Here is a 13,519-nt window from a genome sequence, read left to right on the forward strand (position 1 = left end):
CCCAAGACTATTATCTGCATATTTATTCAATAGCTTGTCTTTACAAGTTTCTGGGAATTATGTACAAGCAGTACAGAGGGTGGAGACTGCAACATTCCAATGCTCAGAGTGCACACGGGAAGCAACATCACAACCCAGTTATTAAACTTCGCCAACATGGCTTTAAATCCAGTCTGTGATAAAATCAGCTGAAGTGACCTTTTTGATTGAAATATTTGGAAAAGCAAAATGGCAAAAAAAACCCAAGTTATTCTCTCTGGTCAAAATCCCAAAATTTCAATCTGTAATTTTATGGTAAAATTGAACCATATCTTGAGTCAGGTACAAGCAGATAAGAATGATCAAACAATTTGAAACCAGCATCATTGTCTTGAGCGTTACCAAGTAAAGAACACGACACAGCAGGGCTTTCAGATCGGATGGACTATTTTCCACATTCCAGCTCGGAGACTCAGCTCAAGAGCTCTGCAATGGGGAAGAGCCTTTCAATGATGCAACTGCGGAGAGACGGTGCACCAACAGCTACTACAGCAATCAGGATGGATGGAGAGTCGAGGGCACATGCATTCTGCAGTTTCACTTCATCCACATTAGAAGTTTAGGCTAAAATCCAGCCTATCAGACAGATGATATCTCGAGTGGTGCAACCCAGGCTGAGCATGAACTGAACTGTCAAGGAGACAACTCCTTGATGGGTTGAATGACCAGTTTAACATTGACTGCTACAGGAATGACATCCTTTTGTACAATGACTGAGCTGTGAACATAGAGTATGATCACTGCACAGGACTGAATGCCTGTGTGACTGTACCATTTTCAACAGCAGTTAGGCACTTTCTTTTTTTTAAGTTTGACCTTCTCATAAAGTGCAATATTGCACACAAAGCTGAAAAAGTTGAATCTGATACAAAAGGTCAAAACTGTAAAAAGTTAAACCATTGCTGTATAAATATAGATATATCATTGTGTCAAGTTAAGTTGGAATAGGTGAATGTATAAATATATAATGTTGATATATATCTTGTGTGTAGATACGCGGGGTCACCGAAACATGGCAAGGCCAGCTCAAGAATTATTTGTTTTGTAACTAGAGACAGAGCATAGGGACAAGGGTGAATTTATACAAGGCTCCAGTTGGAAGTATTTACAATTCCTGGTGTCCCATTATCAGGAAGACACGGAAGCAATGGAGCACTAGCGTTAGTTGGGATGTCAGGCCAGACACAGGCAAAGGTATGGACAGTTCTGATACAGTAAACAGGAATAAATGATTTTCACTAGTCACAGAGCTATTAATAGGTCCAAATTTAAGATCTAATAAAAACTTAAGGTAGGTTAGATGAGAAATCAAACTTTGGAATTCACAGCAACAAGCTCCTGTTGAAGCAGATTCTTCAGGAATTAGAAGCCGTTTTAAAGGCAGGAATACTAAAGACTGTTGGAAGGAGAGTGAGTGAGTAGAAGGTGGGTAAGTGAGGAGGAGTGGGAAATAATGGAGAAAAACCCTGATATAGATGTGCTTTATTGGATATTTTTAATCTAGCAGGTTAAGGAAAATTCTAATAAAGATGTTCTGTACTAAAGCAGTGCTGGGATAGGGGAACCAGAAGTAGCAGAGATTGTTTTTTTCCCTTATGCCCATAGATTTCAAAAGAAACACTTGTTATGCTCCTGTCTGCACATAAATGGACTGCAAAACGATGTTCATCAACTACAAAGACTTTTTTTCTAAAATTAAATCCGATTCCACAGAAACAATGTTTTGCAGGTCTGAAGTTGTGACCAGAATGCATTGCTGCAGTCAGTCTAAATCATACCTTCAGCTTCACTTTCTGGAAATCCAGGACTCTGACCTGTGGGGCTTTGTGGATCACATACAGACGATAATGTTTCTTGCTTGTTACCGGGTTTCTCAGGAGGCTGTAAATCAACCCAGTTCATCAATTAAACCCATTTGTCTCAAACTAATCTAATTACTGTCAAACCTCACTGAGTGGAAGGGATAGAAAAAGAAAGACTGGAATTAATATACCACCTTTTCTGACCATACGCTTCAAGAGTGGTCTTTGTTGTAATCTAGGAGTCACAGCAGCCAATCGGCACACACTGTTAATGATGTTCAGAGGGGTAAATATTAACCAGCACACCAGGGAAAACTCCCCATTCTTCTTTAAAACAGTGCCATGGGATCTTTTACATCCATTCAAGCGTGGAGTAATGCCGCAAGGAAACAATGGCACTTCTGGACAATGAGTCACTCCCACAATATTGCACTTTGGGATGAGTGACTGAGGACAATAAGCTGCAAAATTTAATGGCAGCAAACAACATTCGAGATTCTTGTGATGAGGAACTATGTAGATTTAGCACAAGGTAGCACAGTCGGGGGGGGCAGTGGCATAGTGGTATTGTCACTGGACTAGTAATCTTGAGCCAGAACAATGATCTGGTTCAAAGTTTAAAGTTTATTTATTAGTCACAAGTAAGGCTTACATTAACATTGCAATGAAGTTACAGTGAAAATCCCCTAGTCGCCACATTCCGGCACCTGTTCGGGTCAATACACCCTAACCAACACATCTTTTGGACTGTGGGAGGAAACCAGAGCACCTGGAAAAAACCCACGCAGACACGGGGAGAACGTACAAACTCCACACAGACAATGACCCAAACCGGGAATCGAACTGGGTCCCTGGCGCTGTGAAGCAGCAATGCTAACCACTGTGCCACCCCCAAATCCCACCAGGATAGATAACACCCAGATCCTGTGATTGAATTTCGAATTGAAAAATGATAATACTGCATGACTTATAGAAGTTGTAGAATTTGTGAAATACTTCTCAGTCACAGTGTGGAAAAGTCCCTTCAGCCCATTGAGTTTGCATGGACAATAACTACCACTAAAGTCACACTAATTCCCTTTTCCAGCACCAGCCTCATCTCCTTGAATGTTATAATGTTCCAAGTGCTCAACCAAATACTTTTTAAAGGTTGTAAGGTTTTCAGCCTCCATTGCTTTCCCAGGCAGTGCATTCCAGATTCTCACCACCCTCTGATTTTTTCCCCCCTCAAATCCCATCTGAATCTCCTAGCCCTTGCCCTAAAACTATGCCCCTGCGTGATTGACCCCTCAACCAAAGGGAACAGCTGCTTCTTACTCACCCTGTCCATGCCCCTCATAATCTTATACACTTCAATTATGTCCCATCTCAGCCCTCTCTGCTCTAAACAAAACAATTCAAGCCTATCCAGATTCCCCTTATAGTTCAAATGCTTGTTACTTCTTCCAAAGTGCATCACCACACCACTGCTCCGCTCATCTGACCAACTCATCTATATTTTCGGGAAATCTACGACCTCCTTCATTATTAACCACCCTACCAATCTGCAAACTCGCTCATCATTCCCCCACGCTATCATCTACATCATTTATGTATACAACAAACAATAAGGGCCCCCAAACTGAACCTTGTGTTATGCCACTGGATACCAGCCTCCAGTCTTCTACCACCTCCCATTGTGTCCTAATACTAAGCCAGTTTTGGATCCATTTTGCCAAGTTTTCCTGAATTCCATGTGCTGCAACCTTCTCAGTCTCCCATGTGGGACCCTGGCTGTGCTAAAATCCATATAAGCAACATCAACTGCACTTACCTCATCTACACACCATCACATTTCAAAAGATTCTATCAAATTTGTTCGTCATGAACACCTTCTGACAAAACCATGCTGACTTTCTCTAATTAACCCATGCCTTTCCAAGTGGATATTAATTCTCTCATTCAGAATTTTCTCTAATAGCTTCTCTACCCGACGTGAGACTTAACAGTCTGTCATTTGCTGATTCATCTCTACCACCTGTCTTGAAAAGTGGAACCACATTAGCCATCCTTTGGTCCTCTAGCAGTTCCCCCGTGGCCAGAGAGGAATTAAAAATGTGTGTCAGAGCCCCTGCAATTTCCTGCCTCGCCTCCCACTGGGGTGCCATTCATTTGGGCCTGGGGATCTGTTTACCTTCAAGTCCGTTGGAGTCTCCAAAACCTCATTTTGTATGTCAAACTATGCCAAGTTCCTCCCAGTCTCCTTTTCCTGAATGAAGGCTGATGAGAAGTATTCATTTAACACCCTTCCAATATCCTGTGGCTTCAAACACAGACTGCCCCATGGTCTCTAATGGGCGCTATTCTTTCACTGGTTAACCTTTTCCCCTTAATGCATTTATAAAATATCTTGGGATTCTCCCTAATCCTGTTCTTCATGCCCTTTTTGCTCAAATGTAAGAAGCCTTATGTTCCCTCTTGCACTTTCTATATTCCTCTAGGGCCGCAGCTGAATTGTTCCCTTTGGACACGCCAAGAGCCTTTCTCTTCTCCTTATCCAGTCTTAAATTGTCCTCTAGGCCACTTCATTGGGCTGTTTCTATTGGTAGGGTAAACAAGCAATCATCATATCCCAAAGAAAGAATCTTGTCAAATAGACAAGAAAATGGTGCCGGTTTAAGTGCTAGGCCAGAGGTTACCTTAATGTAAATATTATACATTTGTAAATATTAACCTGCAAGCATATCATTGAAATGACAAAAGGGAAAATCATCCAAGAGCCCAATGCTTAAGCTTGCTTACTTTATATCCTGGCAATAAGTCAGGGACAAAAACAAATACAGGATTGGATGTATATGCTGGAAATATCTCTCTGACTATGTGAACTAAATGCTGGGAATCATTCGATTGCAGTATTGTGCTTTGTTAAGTGTTGCAGTGCATTGTTGCAACTGGTACATTCCCGGGAACGCAAGAGGCAAGAGCTGGAGTAGATCCTGCACACCCTGAGCCTGCTCCTCTATTCAATACAATCATGGTCGATACTCAACCTCAACTTCACTTTTCTACCAGTTCCCGGTATTCCTCGGTTTCCAGAGACAGCACTCCAGCATCAGAGGGTTCCAAAGCTTCGTTACAACTTCAGTGAAGATGCTTTGCCTCATCTCAATTCGAAATGAATGCCTCCTTATCCTGAAACTCAGTCCGAGTTCAAGATGTCCCAGCCAGGGGAAACAACCTCTCAGTATCTACCCTACCAAGCCCTTTCAGAATCTTGTCTGTTTCAATGCGATCACCTCCTCTTCTAAACTCCAGAGAATATAGAATTTACTCAAACTCTCATCATACAACAATCCTCTCATTCCAGGGATCAATTTAGTAAACATTCGCTGTACCACCTCCAATGCAAGTATATCCTTCCTTAAATACATACACCGAGACAGCACTCCGTGCTCCTGGTGTCACTTCAAAGCCTGGGACAATTGTAGCAAAAATTCCTTATTCTTGCAGTTTATCTTCATTCAATAAAAGCCAACATGCTTTCTGGACCTGCACGCTAACTGTGTGTTCCTTGTACGGGTACTCCCAAGCCCGTCGGAACATCAACATTTACACCTTCTAAAAAGATATTGTTCTTCCACTTCTACAACTAACTCCACATTATCGTCCCTCTGCACTTTGTTGTCCACTCAATCTGTTTGTATCTCTTTGCTACCTCTTGTCCTTCTCACAGATGACAGGGTTTTGTATCGTTCTGGCATAACCTCCCTGCTCATATGCTTTAGGCATCCCTCATGTCTTCCCGTCATGCTCTCTTCAGGGAATTATAAACATTGTTCCTCAGCTTTTTGAAATTGTACCATTTGCTATGTATGCCCTTGTCTTGTCATCCCCAATCCTCATACATCATTGGATTAAATTCTATTTGATACTTTGCTGTGAAACAATTATATTAAAGATCATTTTCTGCCTTTAATGTTTAACTCCACACGAGAGACAGTATCCATAAACAGCAGCACCCCAAATGGTGCAGTCAAATATCAAGTAAATATTAAATCGAATCAAAACAGAAACGTTGGCAACTTTTAAAAACAGATCTCAGCAAACGTGATAACTCAGGTACTTTATTTCCTGTATTCACACAGAACTGATGTTTCATGATACAAAATAGAGGGAAAGAACACAATGACTTTAACTCAGCGTAGGTTTAGAAAGGAACGTGTTCCAGCAAGGACGGAAAAAGCCAAAATAAAAATATTTTTCTAAAATTATTGATATGCCACACATTGTTTTAAAAGAAGTTCAGCATGATGTTCTCTTACATGTTTTGCAGAAAACTAAAATCACACGGGATTTGGATGGGCTGGCTAGATGGATACAGAACTGGCTTGGTTATAGAAGACAGAGTAGAGGCGGAAGCGTGTATTCAGAATGAAGATCTGTAGCTAGTGGTGTTCCACAGGGATCAGTGCTGGGACCTCTGTGGTTTGTAGTATATATAAATGATCTGGAGGAAAGTGGGATGGTCTGATTAGTAAATTTGTGGATGACATGAAGATTGGTGGAGTTGCTGATAATGCCAGGGATTGTCAGAGATTATAACAGGATATAGATAGATTGGAGACTTGGGCACAGAAATGGTAGATGGAGTTTAATCCAGGCAAATGCGAGGTGATGCATTTTGGAGGATCAAATTTAGGTGTGAATTACACTGTAAATGACAGAACCCTTAGAAACATTAACAAAGAGCGATCTGGGCATGCAAGTCTACAGTTCCCTAAAAATGGCAACACAGGAGGCCAAGGTGATTAAGGAGGTATATGGCATGCTTGCCTTCATCGGCTGGAGCACTGAGTACAAGAATTGGCAAATCATGTTGCAGCTATGCAAAACTCTGGTTAGGCCACATTTGGAGTATTTCGTGCAGTTCTGGTCACCACACTACCAGAAGGACGTGGAAGCTTTGGAGAGGGTGCAAAGAAGGTTCACCAGGATGTTGCCTGGTCTCGAGGGTGTCGGCTATGAGGAGAGGTTGAATAAACTAGGATTGTTTTCACTGGAAAGACAAAAGCTGAGGGGAGACCTGATAAAGATCTACAAAATTATGAGAGGCATAGACAGGGTGGATAGTCAGAGGCTTTTCCCCAGGGTGGAAGTGTCAATTACAAGGGGGCACAGGTTCAAGGTGAGGGGGAGAAAGTTTAATGGAGATGTGTGGGGGAAGTTTTTCATGCAGAGAGTGGTGGGTGCCTGGAACGCGCGGCCAGAGGTGGTGGAAGCAGGCACATTAGCAACATTTAAGAGGCATCTGGATAGGTACGTGAATAGGGAGGGAATAGAGGAAAATGGACCAAGTACGGGCAGGTGGTTTTTTGTTTGAAAGTTCAGTTAGGGCATCGTGATCGGCACAGGCTTGGAGGGCCGAAAGGCCTGTTCCTGTGCTGTACTTTTCTTTGTTCTTATTATCTTATGACTCTCTCACTCTCTCAAGAGTATTCAGCAGATGAAGCTCAAACTGCTCAAGAGCCTACACAAGGGAGCTTTGGCCCACATATCAAGGCACTATCAGCTGTGTGCAGTAGTAAAATATAACATTTTAGGGGTGGCACGGTGGTTAGCACTGCTGTTTCACAGTGCCAGGGACCCAGGTTTGATTCCCAGCTTGGGTCACTGCCTGTGTGAAGTTTGAACCTTCTCCTAGTGTCTGCGTGGGTTTCCTCCAGGTGCTCCGGTTTCCTCCCACAGTTGGAAAGATGTGCGGGTTAGGTGGATTGGCCATGCTAAATTGTCCCTTAGGTGTCAGCGGAACTAGCTAGGGTAAATGTATGGGGCTATTGGGATAGGGCCTGGGTGGGATTGTGGTCAGTACAGACCCAATGGGCCGAATGGCCTCCTTCTGCACTATAGGATTCTTGAATTCTAACATAACCCTTTCTACAGACTCTTCTTTGGATTCAAAAAGTAATGTTGCTTCACCAGTCTTGAGCACAAAGGAAAAACAAGTAAACAGTATTTTGGGCTTTGTTAATAGGGATATAAAGTGCAAGAACAAAGGAGCTATGCTGGACTTGTACAAGACACTAGTTAGACCTCAGCTGGGATACAGTGTACAGTTCTGGGCGCCACACTATAGGAAGGATGAGAATGCATTGGAGAGAGAGCAGAAGAGGTTTACAATAATGGTTCCAGGGATGAGAAACTTCAGTTATGAGGATAGATTGGAGAGAAGGGTAAGAGGAAACTTACTCGGGATGTTCAAATTCCTGGACAGTAGAAATCATAGAAACCCTACAGTGCAGAGAGGCCATTTGGCCCATCGAGTCTGCACCGACCACAATCCCACCCAGGCCCCACACCCCTACATATTTAGAAACATAGAAAAACTACAGCACAAAACAGGCCCTTCGGCCCCACAAGTTGTGCCGAACATATCCCTACCTTTCAGGCCTACCTATAACCCTCCATCCTATTAAGTCCCATGCACTCATCCAGGAGTCTCTTAAAAGACCCTACTGAGTTTGCCTCCACCACCACTGACGGCAGCCGATTCCACTCGCCCACCACCCTCTGTGTGAATAACTTACCTCTAACATCTCCCCTGTACCTACCCCCCAGCACCTTAAACCCGTGTCCTCTCGTAGCAGCCATTTCCACCCTGGGAAAAAGCCTCTGAGAGTCCACCCGATCTATGCCTCTCAACATCTTATATACCTCTATTAGGTCTCCTCTCATCCTACGTCTCTCCGAGGAGAAAAGACCGAGCTCCCTCAGCATACCCTCATAAGTATGCCACTCAATCCAGGCAACATCCTTGTAAATCTCCTCTGCACCCTTTCAATCTTTTCCACATCCTTCCTATAGTGAGGCGACCAGAACTGAGCACAGTACTCCAAGTGGGGTCTGACGAGGGTCTTATACAGCTGCATCATTATCCTCGGACTCCTAAACTCAATCCCTCGATTGATAAAGGCCAGCGCACCATACGCCTTCTTAACCACCTCCTCTACCTGCGAGGCCCATTTAAGTGTCCTATGGACCCGGACCCCAAGGTCCTTCTGATCCTCTACACTGCTAAGAGTCTTACCCTTGATATTATACTCCTTCATCCCATTTGACCTGCCAAAATGGACCACGACGCATTTATCTGGGTTGAAGTCCATCTGCCACTTCTCTGCCCAGTCTTACATCCTATCTATGTCACGCCGCAGCTTCTGACATCCCTCCAAACTATCCACAACACCACCAACCTTCGTGTCGTCGGCAAACTTACCAACCCATCCCTCCACTTCCTCATCCAGGTCATTTATGAAAATGACAAACAGCAAGGGTCCCAGAACAGATCCCTGGGGCACTCCACTGGTGGCTGATCTCCATTCAGAAAAAGACGCATCTACAACCACTCTCTGCCTTCTGCAGGCAAGCCAGTTCTGGATCCACAAGGCAACAGCCCCTTGGAGCCCATGCCCTCTCACTTTCTCGAGAAGTCTTGCATGGGGGACCTTATCGAACGCCTTGCTGAAGTCCATGTAAACCACATCTACCGCTTTTCCTTCGTCAACGTGCTTAGTCACATTTTCAAAGAACTCCACCAGGCTCGTAAGGCACGATTTGTCTTTGACAAAGCCATGCTGACTACTTTTGAGCATACTAAACTTCTCTAAATGCTCATAAATCCTGTCCCTCAAGATCTTCTCCATCAACTTACCAACCACTGAGGTTAGACTCACCGGTCGGTAATTTCCTGGGCTATCCCTATTCCCTTTCTTGAATATAGGAACCACATCCGCAATCCTCCGGAACCTCTCCTGTCTCCATCGACGACGCAAACATCATCGCCAGAGGCTCTGCAATCTCTTCCCTCGCCTTCCACAGTAACCTGGGATACATCCCATCTGGTCCCGGCGACTTATCTATCTCGATGCTATTCAAAATTTCCAACACATCCTCTTTCTTAATGTCGACAAACTCAATCTTCTCAGTCCGCCGCAATCCTGTAGTACAACCACCCAGGTCTTTTTCCACCGTGAATACCGAGGTAAAGTATTCATTAAGCACCTCTGCTATTTCTTCCGGTTCCATACAGACTTTCTCACCGTCACATTTTATAGGTCCTATTCCTTCACATCGCATCCTTTTACTCTTCACATATTTATAGAACGCCTTAGCGTTCTCCTTAATCTTACCTGCCAAGGTCTTCTCGTGACCCCTTCTGGCTCTCCTAATTGCCTTCTTAAGTCCCTTCCTACAAGCCGAATACTCATCTAGATCCCCATCATCGCCTAGCTCTCTGAACCTATTGTACGCTTTCCTTTTCCTTTTGACTAGGTTCAGCACAGCTTTCGTGCACCACAGTTCCCGTAACCTACCAAAACCTCCCTGTCTCATCGGAATGTCGTCATGTAGAACTCCAGACAAACATTCCTTGAAAATCTGCCACCTTCCTTCGGTACTTTCCCTCGAGAATGCCTCCTTCCAATTTACGCCTCTAATCTCCTGCCTGATGACTTCATATTTCACCTTACTTCAGATAAACACTTTCCTAGCTTGCCTGATACTATCTCTTTCCAATGTTAGCGTAAAGGAGATAGAGTTATGATCACTATCCCCAAGATGCTCCCCCACTGAGAGATCCGACACCTGTCCAGGCTCATTAGCCAGTACCAGATCGAGTACAGCCTCTCCTCTTGTAGGTTTATCCACATGCTGTGTCAGGAAACCCTCCTGAACACACCTCACAAACTCCTCCCCATCCAAACCCCTTACCCTAGGGATATTCCAATCTATGTTTGGGAAATTAAAGTCTCCCATCACGACAACCCTGTTATTACTACATCTCTCCAGGATCTGTTTCCCTATCTGCTCCTCAACATCCCTGTCACTATTGGGCGGCCTATAGAAAACACCCAGCAAAGTTATCGACCCCTTCCCGCTCCGAACTTCCACCCACAGAGACTCCGTAGACAATCCCTCCACGGCGTCCACCTTTTCTACAGCTGTGACACTATCCCTGATCAGCAGTGCCACTCCCCCCCCCCCCTCTTCTGCCTCCCTCTCTGTCCTTTCTGAAACATCTACAATCTAAAGCTGGAATTCTGCCATTTGGTTGAAATTTCTCACCACTATGCATTTATTTTTGTGCTCAGGTCCTGGTGCGAGATTTGAACCTATAAACATTCGGCTCAGTCCGGAGTGCTACTCACTAAGGACACGGCTGGCATAGAACCGGGAAATGTCTGTAATACAATAAGTTCAGTAAGAAGTTTAACAACACCAGGTTAAAGTCCAACAGGTTTATTTGGTAGCAAAAGCCACTAGCTTTCGGAACAGGCTGTCCCTTCGTCAGGTGGGTGGGAAAGCTAATGGCTTTTGCTACCAAATAAACCTGTTGGACTTTAACCTGGTGTTGTTAGACTTCTTACCGTGTTCACCCCAGTCCAACGCCGACATCTCCACATCATGGAATAAGTTAACAGCTTTGTAATGGTTCTGCATCATGGAGATGGTTGATGTAGAAAGCTACAGTAAAAGAAATGTACAGAAACCATGAGTGTACAGTACACAATCCAACAAAGCTTAGAACAAATGGTGAGAATAATAGTGCAATTTGAATGTCTATTGTTTTGTACTGTGAAGCCATTTAATGTAATTATAAGTTAGTGCATGGACTAGATCAGGTCATTAGAATACTGTAGGCCAAAGTGGAGTAAGCAGGATGTTTCTTCAGTTTAAAGGAATTTAACCAAAGGAATTGTGTGGGAAGAACTGTCCTGTAAAGTGTATGTGGTGTAACATTGCCATCTACTGGTCTAGTAACATGAAGTCTCAGAATTTCAAATAAAATCTCCCTCCAGGGTTAAATTGGTGATCTGACACAATTCCATATTACCTCAGTCCTACGTGGAGGCCTTGTAACTTTAGGACTTTTTTATTTCAATGCAAGAAATGTCTTCCTTGAACCTGTCAGTCAGTAATTACAGGTTTTATACAATTTCAGCTTCTGGCAGATACCTGACACAGTGGAATAGCAAATGCATTCACAAACACAGGCTAATTCAGACTTACAGCCCCATGCTTACCATAAACACGGTAGCAAAGTGGTTAGCATAAACCACAGTGGTGACCATAAACACGGTAGCACAGTGGTTAGCACTGCTGCTTCACAGCTCCAGGGACTTGGGTTCGATTCCCGGCTTGGTCACTGTCTGTGTGGAGTTTGCACATTCTCCTCGTGTCTGCGTGGGTTTCCTCCGGGTGCTCCGGTTTCCTCCCACAGTCCAAAGATGTGCGGGTTAGGTTGATTGGCCATGCTAAAATTGCCCCTTAGTGTCCTGAGATGCGTAGGTTAGAGGGATTAGCGGGTAAATGTGTAGGGATATAGGAGTAGGGCCTGGGTGGGATTGTTGTCGGTGCAGACTCGATGGGCCGAATGGCCTGTTTCTGCACTGTAGGGTTTCTACGATTCTATGATAAATACTGACAGTCATCACCAGCAAAAAACAGATCGAGAAAACCTGTGTCAGGAGCTTTCCACTAACATCAAGCCTGGACCATATTCTCGTAGAAACAACACTCACCTCAGGAATGTAAGGGTCTTGATAGTTGAAAGCGTGTCCAGATCGCCCTAAAGGGACAGATGAAAGAATATTGGAACAGTTCACAAACAGACTGCAGTATTTTTATATGGGGCAAAAGATGAATCAGGAGCACACACTGTAAAACTGAAAAAAGCTACACTGACCAGCTGCTACACATAGGAACAGGGAGAGGCTATTTAGCCGAGTGAACCTGTTCCACCGTTAAATTAGATCATGGCCAATTACCCACCTTGGTTCCATAACCCTCAATTCCCTTGCCTGGCAAAAACATCAATCCCATTTTGGAAATTTTCTATTGGTTTCCAAACTGAACAATAGATTTTTGTTGGAAGGCTCCAGATTTCCACCGTGTGAATAAGTGTTCCCCCGCAATGGCCTGGCTCCAACTTTGTTCCCTTCTTCTGGATTCCTCACCCGAGGAAATAATATGTCTCTAGCATTGCTGAAAAGAGATGTTGTCGGAGCTTTTACATTTTGCACTTCTCATGGCAATTTGCAAGAATAGCAAAAATTGTAAAGTGAACAACAACTTTTACTGCATGAGAAGAGTGATTGATTGGCAAATGGACTCTGACAGAGGGATTGCACTAGTTACTGATAACGGACAGTAAAGTGCCAAGCTTTGTTTAAATTCAAACATTGCAGATTGACTCTGATTGGTCAAGGCATTATCCTGGGGAATGAACCAGGGAATGGCTGGCACCTAGTTTGTTTAGTTGAAAAAGGTGCAATATATGTACACATTCAGCCTGTGTGTGTTAATATATGCTGCTTTGAGCAAATAATTGAGCCACACTGCAAGCCGGACTGATGATCTTACATTAGACTGATAACCAATCAGGAGTGAATACCCAATCACAGAGTCACATCTAATATGTTGGACATTATGTTCTCAATTTTACACACGTGGGTTAGTTGGATACGGTCAGTATTTGACCTGTGCGTACAGCTAAAGGCTCATTGATACAAGATGCCAGTCTTTGGGACCTACAGCCCATATACCTGGCATCACTGGCATTCATTTACCACATTGCTCATTTGTGTGATAGGTCGTGTCTTTTTGACTTGATGGCTGCATCTTGTTAGTGGTGAATGCCACTCAGC

The 13,519-nt window shown here is 43.8% G+C and overlaps 1 protein-coding gene across 1 annotated transcript in view; it reads right to left on the reverse strand.

The window, feature by feature from the left end:
- The window catches only part of snrpa1 (small nuclear ribonucleoprotein polypeptide A'), a 59,951-nt gene that overhangs the window by 24,681 nt on the left and 21,751 nt on the right, over positions 1-13,519 (reverse strand). The window contains exons 4-5 of the mRNA XM_078241598.1: positions 12,395-12,441; positions 1,818-1,920 (exon numbers count right to left, since the gene is read on the reverse strand). Coding sequence (XP_078097724.1) covers positions 1,818-1,920; positions 12,395-12,441 — 150 coding nt within the window. The remainder of the gene's footprint in view (positions 1-1,817; positions 1,921-12,394; positions 12,442-13,519) is intronic.

The sequence above is a fragment of the Mustelus asterias genome, chromosome 24 (genome assembly GCF_964213995.1).
Source record: "Mustelus asterias chromosome 24, sMusAst1.hap1.1, whole genome shotgun sequence".
Taxonomy (NCBI): Eukaryota; Metazoa; Chordata; class Chondrichthyes; order Carcharhiniformes; family Triakidae; genus Mustelus; species Mustelus asterias.